The sequence below is a fragment of the Gymnoscopelus microlampas genome, assembly GCF_963454915.1.
Source record: "Gymnoscopelus microlampas genome assembly, chromosome: 8".
NCBI lineage: Eukaryota > Metazoa > Chordata > Actinopteri > Myctophiformes > Myctophidae > Gymnoscopelus > Gymnoscopelus microlampas.
Window position 1 is genome coordinate 52,501 of NC_139945.1, and position 20,220 is coordinate 72,720.

The following is a 20,220-nucleotide window of genomic DNA, read 5'->3' on the forward strand; positions in this document are numbered from 1 at the left end:
ATCTTTATCCGGTGACCCTGAACTAAAGGACTCAGTCTAACTGTATTGTTCGGTGACAGTGATGGATTGGATTTCATTTGATTGATACTCAGTATTGACCTCTTATTATAATGATATTATAATAAATAGAATATTATACATTCTTACAGGAAAATATAATATTGTAGTTTTACTCCAGTATAATTATTTGAAAGCTTTAGTTACTAGTTAAGTTGTAGATTTTACATCATTAATCACTTTAACCTACTTTGACTTTTTGATAAAGATCTAGATCTGCTATTTTCAAATATTTTCATACATATTGAACTTGTGGAACGGGGACATTCTGCATAATGAGTACCTTTGTTTTTAGTACTTTAAAGGTAGGGTAAGTGATTTGCGTTGGTTAAAATAATTGTTAAATAGCTCTATATTCTGATAGTACTCATTGCTATAGAGTGTTTGTTCAGTAAAAGGAGTCTCCTTGTCTCTCCAGCTCTTTATAAAACAGAAAATGCATTTTCGTTTCAGTTTCAGTTTAATTTCCAATTTTATCCAACCAGGATAGAGAACTCAATCAGGATACAGATTAAACAAGTGAAATTGGAAGTGATGACACTAAGAAATGAGCATGCAAAATTGGAACTGGAACACTACACAAATTAAGCTTAAAAATGGGTACTTTCTCCTGATTGGCTGAGATTTTGACACCTACCGAAAAATGTATTTTCTGTTTATTAAAGAGCTGGAGAGACGGGGAGACTCCTGTTACTGAACAAACACTCTATAGCAATGATTACTATCACAATATAGTATTTTAACCTTTTGACAAAATACTTTTTGTTTTAACCAAAAAATATCACTTACCCTACCTTTAAGTATATTTTGATGCTAATAATTTTTAAAATAAAACTTTTACTCAAGTTAATTTGGAATACCAGACTTTTACTTGTAACAGAGTATTTCTACAATAGGGTATTGATACTTTCACTTAAAGGACAACTTTGTTTTTTTTTACAACCAAGGCTTATATTTTAGCTTGTAATTAAAGTAAATAAAAGTTATTGTTTTTTCATGTTACTGCTTTCTATAGTTTTAGCAATTTTCACTATCTTTTTTACAGTGGGCGGCATTCTGTCCGGTGGCTAAATATGTATTTTTTACACAATAAAAAAGGTCCTGTGGTCTTTAATGACCAAATGTGAGTTATTAGAGGCTAGAAGAGCTACTGTAAATAATAATAAAGAAAACGCCGGGTTATTGTGTAAAAAAATACATATTTATCCACCGGACAGAATGCCGTCGGGTTAGGCATGTAACCCGAAATACCCGGGATCCGACCCGTACCCGGCTCGGTCACGGGTCCATTCACAAGAAGTGACTCCGGGTCCGGGTCGGAGCCGGTACAGTCCGTCTCGGGTCTCGGTTCTCAGACTGTGAAATGCACGGTTCCACTAATACCCGAGTTGACCCGGCGATCGGGTTTCTCGGGGCTCAGACTGTGAAATGCACGGTTCCACTAATACCCGAGTGGACCCGGCGAGCGGGTTTCTCGGGGCTCAGACTGTGAAATGCACGGTTCCATTAATACCCGAGTGGAGGGAGGGAGGTCGCTCAGAAGAAGATAGACTGGCAGTGACGCAGTCAATGACTGGCTGCTATTTATATTATCATATCACTACATAATGTTATATCATTGACCTAAATGGCGATATATTAACAAGGATAGGATGATTAAAACATATGTCTGTATTAGCCTTGATGATCGTCTTTCTTGACCGAAGGCACTGTCTGTAAATAACTTTGGACAGGCGGAAAACTTTAGTTAAACTTGCAGATTGGCGCATTACTTTACCTGAGTTACATCTTCTGATAGTTGTACTTGAATGTTGACATGAGATAATAATCCTGTTTAGTGTTTCACAACCACGAGCAAAGACTACAGCGCAATATTAACGGCGCTGATCATCAACACACACGTTGAAAGTCTATAGACAAAGATACCAAGGATTCGACAGTGACGTCACTATGCAACAAGGAAGTAGCGACGGACGCTATGCCATGTTGTTTTAAAAATAGCAAGGATTCTTCGGCGATCTGATATGACATCACCGACCAATCCTTGGACATATTTTACCCACTCATTTATATACACCAGTTATATCAAATATTGTCGATTAACGTAACGCTTTGGTTAATGGTTAAAATGTTAAAATAGTCGAGTTAATATCATAGCATGTTGTTACCGGTATACTCTGCAAAGCACAATGGAAACTCCAAAGCCAATTATAATGTTAAACAACATTAAATGTGGTTTAACATTAGACATTTACGTGGATTATAGTTGGCAATGAAGAAGGATTACAAACATCTAGAACGTGGATTTATTTTTGTATAGCTGTCCAATGAGCATTGGGTGGGATTATACATCACAGCCACGGACAGGGGCGTAGCACCAAAATCTGGGCCCTGGGGAAAGAAATTTCTGTGGGCCCCCCGACGCGGCCGCGCGCGAAGCGCGAAGCGCGAAGCGCGAAGCGCGCGAAGCGCGCGGGCGCCCGCATTTCGCACGCGCGCGCAGCGCGCGTGCGAAAAAAAAAATTGAGTTTTTGGGGGGGATTTTGTTAGTTTCTTTTCGTTTTTTTGGTTGCTTTATTTCGGTTTTAGGGATAGGGTTAGGGTTATGTTATTTAATTCTTATTTTTGCCTGATTTTACTGATTTATTATAAAATATTATTTTATCATTTATTATTAACCAAATAACTAAATTGTGCACATGTAACCACATGTGTATCCTCATTTCTAAACATACTGTAGTAGCCTACAGAGTATGGTACTCTAGTAGCCTAGAGTACCATACTTGAGATTGTTATCATTTATAAAGTATTTATCATTCCCAGGGCATAAGAAAAGACAACCATACATTGACAAAGGGCTTGGATCATATAATGTATAATAAAGGACAACTGAACAAGACTTCAAGAGTCTGATTTTTTATGTAAAAGTATCAATACCACAATGTAAATATACACGCTTGTTACAGGTAAAAGTTTGATATTCAAAATTTACACGAGTAATCAATATGTACTTGAAGTACCAAAGGTAAAAGTACTCATTATGCAGAAATGTCCCATTTCAACTTTTCAAAATGTATAGAAATCTTTTGAAAATAGCAGATCTACAAGCTCACAACGCCTCACGGTGGGACGCGTTGTGAGCTTGTAGATCTGCTATTTTCAAATGATGGCCAAAGTATTTATAGGGCTGAAGAGGTTAATGTATGTTTTGTAATAATAATACAAATCTGCAAAGAAACTAGTAACTAAAGTATTCAAATAATTGTAGTGGAGTAAAACTAAGTATATTTTCCTCAGAGATGTAGTGGAGTATAAGTAATAGTACTGAAAATTGGAAATACAACATTTTACTGAAGTACAGTACTTGAGAGTAAATGTACTTAGTTACTTTCCACCACTGCCAAAAAGTAGCAGAAATACAAGCTCACAACACGTTGCATCACAGCAAGATGTGGTGCAGCAAGATGCTTGTAGATCGGCTATTTTCACAGTGTGCACAGCCGTCATGCGATGCGACAACGTATACATCTGGCTTTAGTTGTGTGTGTTGTTCACTCACTGCTCACCTGTCTTTTGGAAGAAATTTGTAAGGAGTTGTTTCCCCCTAGGGCCCCTACTTTGTTTTCTTTCTCTTTCTAGTCTTTCTTTTCTTTTTTGAGAGCCAGATTTTCCTTTTTTGGAAGGAGGCGCCATGACTTTTTACTTTGTTTGGTAGGTATCTGCTGTGCTTAGTTCAGTTGTCACTCAGTCACTGACTTCAGTGTGTTTAATTTTCGCTGTTCTGCCTGCGCAGCTGACAGACATTCAGTGATTTCGAGTCAGCTACGGCTTTCAGCCAATGAAAAGACTGCTTTCAATTACTTGTTCAGTGATCATATGAGTCTAGACACACCTACTGCATCCGGTAAGTTTACACACACACACACACACACACACACACACACACACACACACACACACACACACACACACACACACACACATATATAGAAACACACTGATCATTTCCGTATCCGCTCTAAACCGGAAGTACAAACTGCAAAGCAAATTGATCTCTCATCCACACCACGTAGTAACAGCGGACGAAACCTTTTTTGTCTTGAGAGGGGCCCACAGAAAGGCAGAGAGAGAGCCTCAATCATTATTTTTATACAACGGTCGCTAAATCTGTTTCATTTAGGTAATTTTAATTGTGAAAAAAGTTAAAAGTTGTGACCAAAAAAAAAAAAAAAATGTTTTTCTTTTTTCTTTGGGGGGGGGATTTTCCAGGCCCCCCCCCTCCTTGGGCCCTGGTAACTCTGTCCCACTTACACCCCCCGTGCGACGGCCCTGGCCACGGAGGCTATGTTAACATTTAGGTAAGAAAGTATGAAACAAATCTTATTTAATGGTGGACAACTTGTACTAATGACGTTGGCAAACAATTTTGCGTTCGGGTTTTTCGGAGGCTCGGGTTATGTACGGGTTCGGTTCTTGTATATCACGGTTCTATGCGGGTCGGTTTCCGACAGCTCTCGGTGCTGTTCGGGTCCGGTTCTCAATTTCTAATAATGGCCCGGGTCCATTCGGTCACGGGTATTTTTTTCGCGGGTCCATTCGGGTATCGGTCCTTCATATTGGACCATAGGCCGGGTCCATTCGGTTACGGGTAAATATTTCACGGGTCCATTTGGGTTCGGGTATTTATATTTGACCCGTGAAGACCTCTAGCCCCCGCCCACTGTAAAAAAGATTACGAAAACTATAGAAAGCAGTATATGAAAAAAACACTCATCTTTTATTTACTTTAACTACTATCTAGAACATATACCTTGGTTGTAAAAAAAACGAAGTTGTCCTTTAAGTAAAACAATGTGATACTTCTTTCACCACTGTGTGTGTGTGTGTGTGTGTGTGTGTGTGTGTGTGTGTGTGTGTGTGTGTGTGTGTGTGTGTGTGTGTGTGTGTGTGTGTGTGTGTGTGTGTGTGTGTGTGTAGGACCTGGGCATGGAGTCCACCTCTCTAGATGACGTTCTCTATCGCTACGCCAGCTTCAGGAATCTAGTGGATCCCATCACACACGACCTGATCATCAGCCTGGCTCGATACGTGCACTGTCCCAAGACGGTAACACACACACACACACACACACACACACACACACACACACACACACACACACACACACACACACACACACACACACACACACACACACACACACACACACACACACACATATACATATATATATACATACATACATACATACATACGCTATGCAAGGGATAATGCATGGGGAGGTAGTCATTATTGAAATTTAAAGCCCGACAGGGCGATTAACCACCAACGCGAAGCCGAGGTGGTTAATCGCCCTGAAGGGCTTTAAAAAAATGTTAAAACCCCATGCATTATCCCGCTTATTACACGGCTACTTAATAAATACATTTACCCAACAGTAACAACAAAACGAAGTATTTCCTTGCTTACGGCAATGAAAGTATTCCATAAGTAGGCTATTGGGCTGGGCGGACAAGTTTGCCTCTGAAAACAAATGACAAAATAAACAAAAAACTCGCCCCAAAACACACTCGCCCCCCATTCTATATACCGCCAATTTGCCTGTAATACCGCCGGATTCGCCCCGGGGCGACTGTGTTTTGGGGCGAGCATTTTGGTATTCCCCCGTTGTTGAGCCATGATAAACAAGGAAGTGCAGTGGATCAAATAGAATCACTTCTCGGTTATTGCATCGTCTATTTCTCACTTCAAATGTTTTCTAAAACATTCTTGAGAGAAACGTTTAGTTGTAAATGACATTGGTTGTTTGTTTACATGGCTGTCATGTTGGATAAAGCATTAAACCAAGCAGCGCAGGTTGATATGAGCAGGTGTTCTGAGTCTCTGATTACACAGTTTCCTCGTCGGTCTCACCGGTCATTATCATCGGTCATTATCCAGAAATAATGACCGATGACTGACCAATCAGAATCGAGCATTCAACCAAGCCGTGTAATAAGATCCTATAGTTTACTGAGACACTACACTCTCTCTCTCTCTCTCTCTCTCTCTCTCTCTCCCTCTCTCTCTCTCTCTCTCTCTCTCTCTCTCTCTCTCTCTGTATCTCTCTCTCTCTCTCTCTCTCTCTCTCTCTCTCTCTCTCTCTCTCTCTCTGTAGGAAGGTGACTCTCTCTCGTCCATGGAGAAGGTGTGCAGACAGCTGACCTATCACCTCAGTCCTCACTCTCAGTGGAGGAGACAAGGTCTTCTGAAGAGGAAACCACAGGCCTGGTGAGTGTGTGTGTGTGTGTGTGTGTGTGTGTGTGTGTGTGTGTGTGTGTGTGTGTGTGTGTGTGTGTGTGTGTGTGTGTGTGTGTGTGTGTGTGTGTGTGTGTGTGTGTGTGTGTGTGTGTGTGTGTGTGTGTGTGTCTTTGACATAGGAAGAATTTTTAAAGCCCTAGAAGGAGAAATGAACCAAAGCTTCACTACGTGATGTTTTTGATGGCTTTGCATTATAACTGTAATAATGTACAATGTTTTTTTGATTGATTGAATATTTTATTAGGCAAAATAATGTAAAACAACACATTTACATTTAAAAATACTTTGTCTAACAGGTCCGTTCATAAAAGTCCTTGCGGACTTGTTTCCAATGAGGGCCTTGGTATTCAATTCATAGACATATATAGTGGCACCACAGTTCGAATATCATTTCACAAAGAAATAAAAAATAAAACAGCAAAAAATTATATATATACAGTATATATATACATACATATACATATATATATATATATATACAACTATGTACAGCCAATGGAATATAAAAAGGGGGGAAAGATATGTACAAGAACAGGGGGGGGGGGGGTCGGCTGTCTAACGGGAAAATGGTACTACCTCCTCTTTTGGCCTCCTGAAAGGTGATTTTTTAAGGCTCTTTTAAATGAGCCCAGCGAACTGCATTTTTTGAGGGATGGGGTTAGACCATTCCAAACCTGGGTGGCAGTGCTGTAGAAGGAGAATTTGCCCATGTTTGTTTTATGGGTGGGTGGTATGTCTGTCTGTCTGTCTGTCTGTCTGTCTGTCTGTCTGTCTGTCTGTCTGTCTGTCTGTCTGTCTGTCTGTCTGTCTGTCTGTCTGTCTGTCTGTCTGCCTGCCTGTCTGTGTGTCGATTAGCAATCAGTTGAAGTTGTTTTAAACCACCTGCTCTGAAAGCGGTAGCTTTCAAAGCGGCTGGCAAACGAAGGCTAGGCGAACAAAGGCAAGAGAGGCGACTTTGTCAAAGCCCAGACTTAGTCAAAGAACGGTAGGCAGTATCATTGACTAGTGACATAGATAGTAGTGTGATAGATATAGTAGTGTATAGTGTGTATAGGTTTAGTGTTCTACAATGTGTTTTCTTCCTATTCCTGTCCTCTCCTCTTCCTGGTGGTCGCACAAACACTGGGTTACACCCAGATGTCGCGATACCACTAATCTAATATATCCTACTCTATCAACTCACGTCGAGCAAGTGGTAACGGGAGGGCTTTGGAATTGACACTCGGCTGTGGTGGAAGGCAAAGCTGCTTTCATCTCAGCCTACGGATAGGATAGGATAATTCCTTTTAACAGGTCGTTCATGAAAGTCCTTGCGGTCTTGTTTCCAATGAGAACCTGTGAGCAATTAGGGGTTAAGAGTCTTGCTCAGGGACACATTTCATTTCATCGACACATATGCTGGGATGGCCTGGAATCGAACCTTGGGCAACCAGGGCCTCTGGCTCCCTACGCGTCCTTGCTCTCCCTCAACTTCCTTGCTCTGACTGAGACCTGCTCCGGCATCAGCCATCAGACCTCTGGAGCTTGTTCAGAAAGCTGCGGCTCGTCTGGTGTTCAACCGCCCCAAGTTCTCCCACACAACTATCCTTCTCCGTTCTCTGCACTGGCTCCCCGTAGCAGCTCGCATTCAGTTTAAAACCCTGGTGCTAGCCTATAGGGCAGTGAAAGGAACAGCTCCTTCCTACCTCCGGGCTATGGTTGATGCCTACACCCCTGCCCGACCACTCCGGTCTGCCACCTCGGGGCGACTGATTCCCTCGCCACTCAACGGTCCTTCTGGTCGATCGACACGGTCACGACTTTTTTCTGTTCTGGCCCCACAGTGGTGGAATGAACTCCCCACTGAAGTCAGGACAGCAGAGTCACTGATGTCAGGACAGCAGAGTCACTGATGTCAGGACAGCAGAGTCACTGATGTCAGGCCACAGAGTCACTGATGTCAGGACAGCAGAGTCACTGCCCATCTTTCGCCGCAGGCTGAAAACCCACCTCTTCAGGAAACACTACCCTTCCTCTTTGCCTGGCCTACTTGTTGTTAACCAGTTGTACGAAGTCTTGTTTTAGTTTTGTATTGTTTTATTGGATCTTGTTTAGTCGATACACTTATTTGTTTGAGCTCATGCTCATTTGATTTTGCTATTTTATCTCATGTGTTTAAGACAGTAGGTAGCTGATATATAGCACTTTTACCTTAGCGCTAGGTATACTCTTAGTTGATTGTTTTGCAGGAAATGCACTTCAGACTTCTGGTGATTAGTAGTTTAGTTCCCTACCTATGTTGAATGCACTTATTGTAAGTCGCTTTGGATAAAAGCGTCTGCTAAATGACTGTAATGTAATGTAATGTAATGTGTCTGTCTGTCTGTCTGTCTGTCTGTCTGTCTGTCTGTCTGTCTGTCTGTCTGTCTGTCTGTCTGTCAGTCTGTCAGTGTGTCAGTGTGTTGATAACAGGGTTTCTCATGTCTATCATAATGTTTAGTTTGGTGAGGGGGAGGGGCTTCCTCTTCATGTTTTGACAAAACGACTCATCGTTAAAACATATTATTATGATTAGGAGGGGAGAAGCGGTCCTCAAGGTTTTTCAGAACCATGGAGGGGGGGGGGGGCGTGGGATTCTGGTCTGAAGCCAAGTTTGAAGTTCACCCTCTGTGTCTCTGTGTCTCTGTGTCTCTGTGTCTCTGTGTTCTCATCTGTTTTATTCACACACTATTTATACATCTGTTTATTTATACTGAGAGAGAGAGAGAGAGAGAGAGAGACAGACAGACAGACAGTCTGCAGGGAGGGGGTGGGGGGGTTACATGGCTCAGAAGATAGAGACAGGAATCTGTATGACATCATACGTGTGTGTGTGTGTGTGTGTGTGTGTGTGTGTGTGTGTGTGTGTGTGTGTGTGTGTGTGTGTGTATGTGTGTGTGTGTGTGTGTGTGTGTGTGTGTGTGTGTGTGTGTGTGTGTGTGTGTGTGTGTGTGTGTGTGTGTGTGTGTGTACATATATAGATTGCATTGTATTGTTCTCTGGGGGTTTGGACTCACATGCATGCTCTGTTCATGATTTGCGGCATTTTGTTCAAAACCGGAGAAAAGGTTTAATGACTATAGAGATACTGTGTACCGTTTTGTGTGATGTTTGGACAAAATCTATAGGAGTACTGTCAAAAAAAGTTGTTTTGCAAAAAGCGGCCTCCTGGTGGCGCTATAACAGGCCCATGTGAAAGATGTGGGGCAAAGATTCTGCTCTGTCATCCAGGGAGTATGTGTGCAGTTTTGCTGTGATCAGGCCAACGGTGCCAGAGATTAGCTGTTCACAGACGGACACACACACACACACACACACACACACACACACACACACACACACACACACACACACACACACGTACGGACAGGGTGCGAAACATTAGCCTGGTAAACCCCCCTCCGTCCGGAAATCTCATTTGCATTTGATTTCAGGAAGGAGTCTGGCCTGAAGGCTTGTCTAGGCGTTTCTAGCCCGTTCACCAAATGGACGAGCCTATCAGCGTCGTCGCTCATCGTTCTGTGATTGACAGCGAAGGTTGGCCAATCAGGTGGCGAGTTGGAGTGAGCCCGAATGGGACCGAGTGCAGCCTGAGTGCAGCCGACCAAACACCAACAGCAGCCATCTTTTTGCACCGCAGTGTTTTCTACTCTCTTTTAAACTTCAAAACGCTCTCAAACTTCTATTTTGATGCACGGAATTCACTTTTAAGATAACATTTGGATAGAATTTAGTTGTTTAACTTCATATATGTGGTCAATTAATCATGACAGAGTCTATTTAAAAATACAAATTCAGAGAACCGGCAGGGGGGGGGCGGGCAGTGACACGCATGTATCCCATATAAGGCAACCTATGTTGGGCATGGCCGTCTCAAAAGTCCCGTTGCGTCACATTAGTCCGGAGGTGGTAAGAATGCACTGGCTGAAGGGGAACACTGCTGATTGGCTGAAGGGGTTGTCAGTCAACGGTATTACTCCCCGCCCAACTCCAGCCCACAGCCTCACTCCTGAAATAAATGACAAAGGAGGGTTTACCGGGCCTCTCTCTCTCCACAACAAACAAACAAACAAACAAAGGAGGGTTTACCGGGCCTCTCTCTCTCCACAACAAACAAACAAACAAAGGAGGGTTTACCGGGCCTCTCTCTCTCCACAACAAACAAACAAACCAGCGTCTTCTCTGTCTCTTCCCTCTGCAGCCTGAAGGCGGTCCTGTCGGCCCCTCCCCCCGGCGGCTCATTGGACCTCTCCGGCATCCCGCTGAGCGTCAGGGACATGGAGCGCCTGTGCGGCTACCTGTGCCGCTACGCCGGCTCTCTGCTCAGCCTGGAGCTGGGCTTCACCGAGCTGACGGACGACGCCTTCCTGCTGCTGCTGCCCACCCTGTCCTCCTCCCTGCCCTGTCTGGAGACCCTCACTCTGAACGGGAACCGCCTGACCAGAACCATCCTTAAAGAGCTGACTGACGCCCTAAAGGTACTTTATACTGACCAGAACCATCCTTAAAGAGCTGACCGACGCCCTAAAGGTACTTTATACTGACCAGAACCATCCTTAAAGAGCTGACCTACACCCTAAAGGTACTTTATACTGACCAGAACCATCCTTAAAGAGCTGACCTACACCCTAAAGGTACGTTATACTGACCAGAACCATCCTTAAAGAACTGACCGACGCCCTAAAGGTACTTTATACTGACCAGAACCATCCTTAAAGAGCTGACCGACGCCCTAAAGGTACGTTATACTGACCAGAACCATCCTTAAAGAACTGACCTACACCCTAAAGGTACTTTATACTGACCAGAACCATCCTTAAAGAGCTGACCTACACCCTAAAGGTACTTTATACTGACCAGAACCATCCTTAAAGAGCTGACCTACACCCTAAAGGTACTTTATACTGACCAGAACCATCCTTAAAGAACTGACCTACACCCTAAAGGTACTTTATACTGACCAGAACCATCCTTAAAGAGCTGACCTACACCCTAAAGGTACTTTATACTGACCAGAACCATCCTTAAAGAACTGACCTACACCCTAAAGGTACTTTATACTGACCAGAACCATCCTTAAAGAACTGACCTACACCCTAAAGGTACGTTATACTGACCAGAACCATCCTTAAAGAGCTGACCTACACCCTAAAGGTACTTTATACTGACCAGAACCATCCTTAAAGAGCTGACCTACACCCTAAAGGTACTTTATACTGACCAGAACCATCCTTAAAGAGCTGACCGACGCCCTAAAGGTACTTTATACTGACCAGAACCATCCTTAAAGAGCTGACCTACACCCTAAAGGTACTTTATACTGACCAGAACCATCCTTAAAGAGCTGACCTACACCCTAAAGGTACTTTATACTGACCAGAACCATCCTTAAAGAGCTGACCTACACCCTAAAGGTACTTTATACTGACCAGAACCATCCTTAAAGAGCTGACCTACACCCTAAAGGTACTTTATACTGACCAGAACCATCCTTAAAGAGCTGACCGACGCCCTAAAGGTACTTTATACTGACCAGAACCATCCTTAAAGAGCTGACCTACACCCTAAAGGTACGTTATACTGACCAGAACCATCCTTAAAGAGCTGACCTACACCCTAAAGGTACTTTATACTGACCAGAACCATCCTTAAAGAGCTGACCTACACCCTAAAGGTACGTTATACTGACCAGAACCATCCTTAAAGAGCTGACCTACACCCTAAAGGTACGTTATACTGACCAGAACCATCCTTAAAGAGCTGACCTACACCCTAAAGGTACGTTATACTGACCAGAACCATCCTTAAAGAACTGACCTACACCCTAAAGGTACTTTTATACGTTATACTGACCAGAACCATCCTTAAAGAGCTGACCTACACCCTAAAGGTACGTTATACTGACCAGAACCATCCTTAAAGAACTGACCTACACCCTAAAGGTACTTTTATACGTTATACTGACCAGAACCATCCTTAAAGAGCTGACCTACACCCTAAAGGTACGTTATAACTTACTGACCAGAACCATCCTTAAAGAGCTGACCTACACCCTAAAGGTACTTTTATACGTTATACTGACCAGAACCATCCTTAAAGAGCTGACCTACACCCTAAAGGTACGTTATAACTTACTGACCAGAACCATCCTTAAAGAGCTGACCGACGCCCTAAAGGTACTTTTATACGTTATACTGACCAGAACCATCTTTAACACATCCACTGCCAAGGGCTAATCTCAGAATGTACTCACCAGTGCCAAGGTTTTTTTGTTGTTTTTTTCACGTCGCCATATACCTTGTTAAAATCCAAAAAAGTGTGCTCTGCTTTGTTTACATACATCGGCGAGATCTGCCTGCGTCTACTGCAAAAGACCACGTGTCAAACGGGGGCAGCCGTGTTTGAGTTCTGACCGTTTATGTTAACATGGGAAATGCGAGGAGAAAAAACTACAAGGCTCTAAAATGGAGTTTTAGTGTGCGCCTTAGAATGTAGGCCGACGGGAAACGAAAATCGGATCGCAAATAGTTTCGACTTCCGGTGGTGTTACACTGAAAATGGTCCGTGTAGAAATTTGAAAAAAAGGGAAAAAAACAAAAAAAAGGAAAAAGCACCGTAGGGCTACGTTCTCGGCGCTTAACAGTTGGATTTAACGGACCGTAGGACTACGTTCTTGGCAGTTAATGTGTTAAAGAGCTGACCGACGCCCTAAAGGTATGTTATACTGACCAGAACCATCCTTAAAGAACTGACCTACACCCTAAAGGTACGTTATACTGACCAGAACCATCCTTAAAGAACTGACCTACACATTAAAGGTACGTTATACTGACCAGAACCATCCTTAAAGAGCTGACCTACACATTAAAGGTATGTTATACTGACCAGAACCATCCTTAAAGAGCTGACCTACACCCTAAAGGTACTTTATACTGACCAGAACCATTAAGGTGTCACGATATTCGATACGTATCGAAATCGAACCGAAAATGACGTTCGATACAGTGTATAGAAATCAAAAGCCGTATCGCGATTCATTCAAGGGTTAATAAAAAAAAAGACTCCCGCGCATGCGCACATCAGATTACACGTCTGGGTGAAGCCATGCTCGAGCGGCTGTTGTGTTTTTCCGTGCATCGCGCATGCGTGCTTACGACGGAGGAGGAAAAAAAGACAACAGGACAAACCCACACACACCACAGAGGAGTTTAGGAGGAGACAGAGACCGCTGTAGCGTTGCGTCTGTACTACTACTTTACATTTCACCATGGCCACTGCTGGAGCCAGTAATGATGATGATACACAAACGGAAGAATTGGAAAACCCTCCCGATTCCTATAAGTCAAAAGTCTGACAATATTTTGGCTTCCCATTTTGGCTCCACATTGATAGTTTCTCCGTCTTCTCTTTTTCCCCTCTGCACCTAAACCTCTTTGCCAAAAATAGCCGATCTACAAGCTCACAACGCCTCGCGATGCGAGGCGTTGTGAGCTTGTAGATCGGCTATTTTTGGCAAAAGTTCACCTCAGAAAAGGGATGGGGTTAAGGTAATCGAATCGTGGATTAGGCGTATCGTGACACCCCTAAGGACCATCCTTAAAGACCTGATCTACACATTAAAAGTATTTGTCATGGTCCTTTAAACAGAGACACTGATGTCAGGACAGCAGAGACACTGATGTCAGGACAGCAGAGTCACTGATGTCATGACAGCAGAGTCACTGATGTCAGGACAGCAGAGACACTGATGTCAGGACAGCAGAGACACTGATGTCAGGACAGCAGAGACACTGATGTCAGGACAGCAGAGACACTGATGTCAGGACAGCAGAGACACTGATATCAGGACAGCAGAGACACTGATGTCATGACAGCAGAGTCACTGATGTCAGGACAGCAGAGTCGCTGATGTCAGGACAGCAGAGTCGCTGATGTCAGGACAGCAGAGACGCTGATGTCAGGACAGCAGAGACGCTGATGTCAGGACAGCAGAGACACTGATGTCAGGACAGCAGAGACACTGATGTCAGGACAGCAGAGACACTGATGTCAGGACAGCAGAGACACTGATGTCAGGACAGCAGAGACACTGATATCAGGACAGCAGAGACACTGATGTCATGACAGCAGAGTCACTGATGTCATGACAGCAGAGTCACTGATGTCAGGACAGCAGAGACGCTGATGTCAGGACAGCAGAGTCGCTGATGTCAGGACAGCAGAGTCACTGATGTCAGGACAGCAGAGACGCTGATGTCAGGACAGCAGAGACGCTGATATCAGGACAGCAGAGACACTGATGTCATGACAGCAGAGTCACTGATGTCATGACAGCAGAGTCACTGATGTCAGGACAGCAGAGACGCTGATGTCAGGACAGCAGAGTCGCTGATGTCAGGACAGCAGAGTCACTGATGTCAGGACAGCAGAGACGCTGATGTCAGGACAGCAGAGACGCTGATGTCAGGACAGCAGAGACGCTGATGTCAGGACAGCAGAGTCGCTGATGTCAGGACAGCAGAGTCGCTGATGTCAGGACAGCAGAGACACTGATGTCAGGACAGCAGAGACGCTGATGTCAGGACAGCAGAGACGCTGATGTCAGGACAGCAGAGACGCTGATGTCAGGACAGCAGAGACGCTGATGTCAGGACAGCAGAGACGCTGATGTCAGGACAGCAGAGACGCTGATGTCAGGACAGCAGAGACGCTGATGTCAGGACAGCAGAGACGCTGATGTCAGGACAGCAGAGACGCTGATGTCAGGACAGCAGAGACGCTGATGTCAGGACAGCAGAGTCACTGATGTCAGGACAGCAGAGACACTGATGTCAGGACAGCAGAGTCGCTGATGTCAGGACAGCAGAGTCGCTGATGTCAGGACAGCAGAGACGCTGATGTCAGGACAGCAGAGACGCTGATGTCAGGACAGCAGAGACACTGATGTCAGGACAGCAGAGACACTGATGTCAGGACAGCAGAGACACTGATGTCAGGACAGCAGAGACACTGATATCAGGACAGCAGAGACACTGATGTCATGACAGCAGAGTCACTGATGTCATGACAGCAGAGTCACTGATGTCAGGACAGCAGAGACGCTGATGTCAGGACAGCAGAGTCGCTGATGTCAGGACAGCAGAGTCACTGATGTCAGGACAGCAGAGACGCTGATGTCAGGACAGCAGAGACGCTGATATCAGGACAGCAGAGACACTGATGTCATGACAGCAGAGTCACTGATGTCATGACAGCAGAGTCACTGATGTCAGGACAGCAGAGACGCTGATGTCAGGACAGCAGAGTCGCTGATGTCAGGACAGCAGAGTCACTGATGTCAGGACAGCAGAGACGCTGATGTCAGGACAGCAGAGACGCTGATGTCAGGACAGCAGAGTCGCTGATGTCAGGACAGCAGAGTCGCTGATGTCAGGACAGCAGAGACACTGATGTCAGGACAGCAGAGACACTGATGTCAGGACAGCAGAGACGCTGATGTCAGGACAGCAGAGACGCTGATGTCAGGACAGCAGAGTCGCTGATGTCAGGACAGCAGAGACGCTGATGTCAGGACAGCAGAGACGCTGATGTCAGGACAGCAGAGACGCTGATGTCAGGACAGCAGAGACGCTGATGTCAGGACAGCAGAGACGCTGATGTCAGGACAGCAGAGACGCTGATGTCAGGACAGCAGAGTCACTGATTGATTGATTGATTGATTGATTGATGTACTTTATTTAGTAAGACATGAGAACAACAGTACATGGAAGTACAAATTCACAATACAAGATCTACTAAACTGGAAGACTCATTAAGCACTGAGCTTGTTTAAGATGAGATCCCCATGCACACAAATCATGATGACATATAAAAGACAGACAGATATACACAACTACTATACGGAATGTCATACAATCAGCTTACAGGTTACTGGTATGAAGAGTGAAAAATATGTACAAGAGAAGAAAGAGAAAGGGGGGGGGGGGTAGGGGGGGTAGGTTAGGACTGATGTCAGGACAGCAGAGTCACTGCCCATCTTTCGCCGCAGGCTGAAAACCCACCTCTTCAGGAAACACTACCCTGACCCTTCCTCTTCGCCTTGCCTACTTGTTGTTAACTAGTTGTACAAGCTCTTGTTTATCTGGATAAACAAGAGCTCGCGATGCGACGCGTTGTGAGCTTGTAGATCGGCTATTTTCAAATATTTAGTACTTTTACTTTTGGTACTTTAAGTACATTTTTATGCCAATACTTTTGTACTTTTACTCAAGTAAATGTTTTTATTTTGGATTTTTACTTGTAACAGAGTATTTTTATATTGCAGTATTGGTACTTTTACTTAAGTAAATAATTTGAGTACTTTTTCCACCACTGTCTAGGACCCAGGGCTGTTCCCCAGCGTGACGTGGATAGATCTAGGGAACAACGTGGACATCTTCTCGTTGCCTCAGCCCTTCCTGGTGTCCTTAAGGAAGCGTTGCCCCAAACAGGGCAACCTGCCCACCATCCTGGAGTTTGGAGAGAGCCAGGCCTCGGACCCCCCCGGGGCCCCGCCCCCACGCCCCCGCAGGGGGGAGGGGGAGGGGCGGGGCCAGGACGACACGGAGGAGGAGGAGGAGGAGACGGACGTGGAGGACAGCAACCTGACCGTCAGCATGGGGGAGCTGCGCTCCGAGGAGGAGGAGGTGATTCATTCATTCATTCATTCATTCATTCATTTATTCATTTATTCATTTATTCATTTATTCATTTATTCATTCATTAATTCATTAATTCATTCATTTATTAATTTATTCATTCATTCATTCATTCATTCATTCATTTATTCATTTATTCATTTATTCATTCATTCATCATGGGGGAGCTACGCTCCGAGGAGGAGGAGGTGTGTCATTCATTGTCTCCGCCAGGCCGAAGGCATGGTGGAGAGTATGTGTCAGGAACAGCACTTTATATGTCAGGAACAGCACTTTATATGTCAGGAACAGCACTTTATATGTCAGGAACAGCACTTTATATGTCAGGAACAGCACTTTCCAGTACAAACTGAGATCACAGCTGAGATCACACAATGCAACTAACTCTCATTACGCAAACTGAAGAAGCAGGAAAACATCGTCTGAAACCTCATGAAGAAGCAAAGGCGCAATGCCGACAGCAGAAAGCCAAAGCTAAGAAACAGAGACAAAGACCACTTGAATCCCCAAATGACAAAAAACAAAGACGAGCCACAAATGCTGACAACATGACACAGCAAAGATTGCTACATTCTCTGGAAGAAAAAGTACAAGAGTCTGTAAAGAACATCGAAAGGAAAAGAAGGCACTGGTCACGTATTCAATAAATGAAAGACAACATCAACGAGCAGATTACACCAGTAAGAAGAGACGCTACAGATCACCTAAAGAACAAGAAGACGTTCAAGCTGATGAAGCTGGTGCCGCATTCTTAAAGAAGATGTCAGAAAGTGGACCCAACTATGTCTGTTTCTCCTGTGAACGAATGCTCTACAGAGAAACAGTAGTAAAGTTAAAACCTGCAAAGTACACAGCAACAACAGCTACTGTAAGTCTCCTGGACAAAGACCCAACTGCAATCAAGCAAAACAACACTTGGATCTGTCACACATGTGATCGCTCCTTTAAAATGGGGAAACTCCCTCTGGATGCCATACCCCGAGAACTGCAGGATTTGCACCCGTTAGAGGAAAGGTTGGTAAGTCAACGTATTGCCTTCATGCTGCCAACAAGTGCAAGGCAATCCACGGTAATGCAGTCAATGTGCCATCTGACGTACACACTATCATCAAAGTTCCAATCTTGGAATAAATTCCAATATTTGCTGCCGGAGACTTGTGCTCCGAGGAGCACATTTTCTAGTTTATTAATTTATTCATTCATTTATTCATTTATTCATTTATTCATTTATTCATTTATTCATTCATTCATTCATTCTTTCATTTATTCATTCATTTGAGACACATTCTGGGTCCATTGTTTCAGGTGCAGATGTATGATCCATGTAGTCGAATGCTTTTTCCTCGTCATTGTTTCTCGTCATTGTTTCAGGTGCAGATGTATGATCCATGTAGTCTAGGGGTGTGCCGATACACTAATTTCACCAAACGATACGATACGATATTTGGCTCACAACTTCGATACGATATCGATACGATACGATACGCACTTTTTTTATTATGAAAATATATGGGGGAGAAAAAAAGTAAATGCAAACAAATAATTCTGTTTTTGCATTATTCAGACATGCAAACTTGTAGCTTTTCAGCTACAATAGCCGTTTTGAATCCAAATAGGGCAATAGTGTGACACCTGACCCGAAAAAAACAACAACATGTTGTTACCCTTTTCACCTCGGGGCTGTTTGCATAACTGATTATAATGATTGTAAAAAAATTAATTAAAAAAAAGAATTTAAAACAATTCTCAAAACGATCTTTTTTTTTTCCAAAACGATACATATCGTCACGAAAACGTATCGCGATATGTCGTGGGACGATATATCGGCACACCCCTAATGTAGTCGAATGCTTTCTCCTCGTCATTGTTTCAGGTGGAGATGGACGGAGAGATGGAGATCGAGGAGATGATGGAGGAACTCCTGGACTTCGACAGGGAGGTGCAGGGAGGCGTGGGGGAGGAGCTAGAGGACAGCATGTGGACCTCCATGGAGGAGGGGGGAGGAGCCAGGAGGAGGAGGAGGCGGGAGAAGCAGGAGCAGGAAGAGGACTCCTCCCACCTGTCCTGCTGCTCCAGCCAATCGCCGCGCTCCCTCACAGGAGCCGTGGAACCAATGAGGGTGGAGGAGGAGGAGGAGGAGGCGGAGCCCAGCGATCCAATGATGACGGAGCAGCTGACCTGAAAACCGGACGAGCTGATTGGACGACGGTTCTCCTTCTGAGCTCCTATTGGCTCTCCTCTGACTGGAGCATGGCTCTCCTCTGGGCTGCTATTGGCTCTCCTTCTGAGCTGCTATTGGCTCTCCTTCTGAGCTGCTATTGGCTCTCCTTCTGAGCTGCTATTGGTTCTCCTCAGCACTCCTATTTTTAGGGTTCCGTCTAAAAGGAGACAAGAGGTGCCTGTCTGTCTGTCTGTCTGTCTGTCTGTCTGTCTGTCTGTCTGTCTGCCTGCCTGTCTGCCTGCCTGTCTGTCTGTCTGTCTGTCTGTCTGTCTGTCTGTCTGTCTGTCTGTCTGTCTGTCTGTCTGTCTGTCTGTCTGTCTGTCTGCCTGTCTGTCTGTCTGTCTGTCTGTCTGTCTGTCTGTCTGCCTGCCTGTCTGCACAGAGCCTGTCTGTCTGCACAGAGCTCCAGAACGCTCCACAGCTCTCAGAGAACCAATGAAACGACTTTCATTGAAACCAGACGAACCAATGAAATGTCTTTGTCCATAACGGAGGCGGAGCCTAGACTGATCGTAATCCTTCTGAATATGAAGTTATGGAAATAACCACCTCATGAATAATGAATAGACCTCATGAATAATTAATTGACCTCTCTATGCAGCAGCAGCGGCCATATTGTAAAGAGCCTGGTCCTCTTCCTTACTTTCCTTCACAAGGTGTTACCCATGATACTGATGAAGGCTCTGTTCCATTCTGGTTGTTACAATGATACTGATGAAGGCTCTGTTCCATTCTGGTTGTTACAATGACACGAAGGCTCTGTTCCATTCTGGTTGTTACAATGATACTAGCCTTCATTAGTATCATTGTAACAACCAGAATGGAACAGAGCCTTCATTAGTGTCATTGTAACAACCAGAATGGAACAGAGCCTTCATTAGTATCATTGTAACAACCAGAATGGAACAGAGCCTTCATTAGTATCAT

The 20,220-nt window shown here is 44.4% G+C and overlaps 1 protein-coding gene across 1 annotated transcript in view; it reads left to right on the plus strand.

Annotated features, from left to right (window-relative positions):
- lrrc75a (leucine rich repeat containing 75A) overlaps positions 1-19,254 on the plus strand; it is a gene marked incomplete at both ends in the record, with an annotated part of 27,103 nt that extends 7,849 nt beyond the window's left edge. Inside the window, 5 exons of the mRNA XM_084064024.1 lie at positions 5,035-5,163; positions 6,215-6,327; positions 10,577-10,853; positions 16,755-17,060; positions 18,946-19,254. Coding sequence (XP_083920150.1) covers positions 5,035-5,163; positions 6,215-6,327; positions 10,577-10,853; positions 16,755-17,060; positions 18,946-19,254 — 1,134 coding nt within the window. The remainder of the gene's footprint in view (positions 1-5,034; positions 5,164-6,214; positions 6,328-10,576; positions 10,854-16,754; positions 17,061-18,945) is intronic.
- Positions 19,255-20,220: the final 966 nt, after the last annotated feature.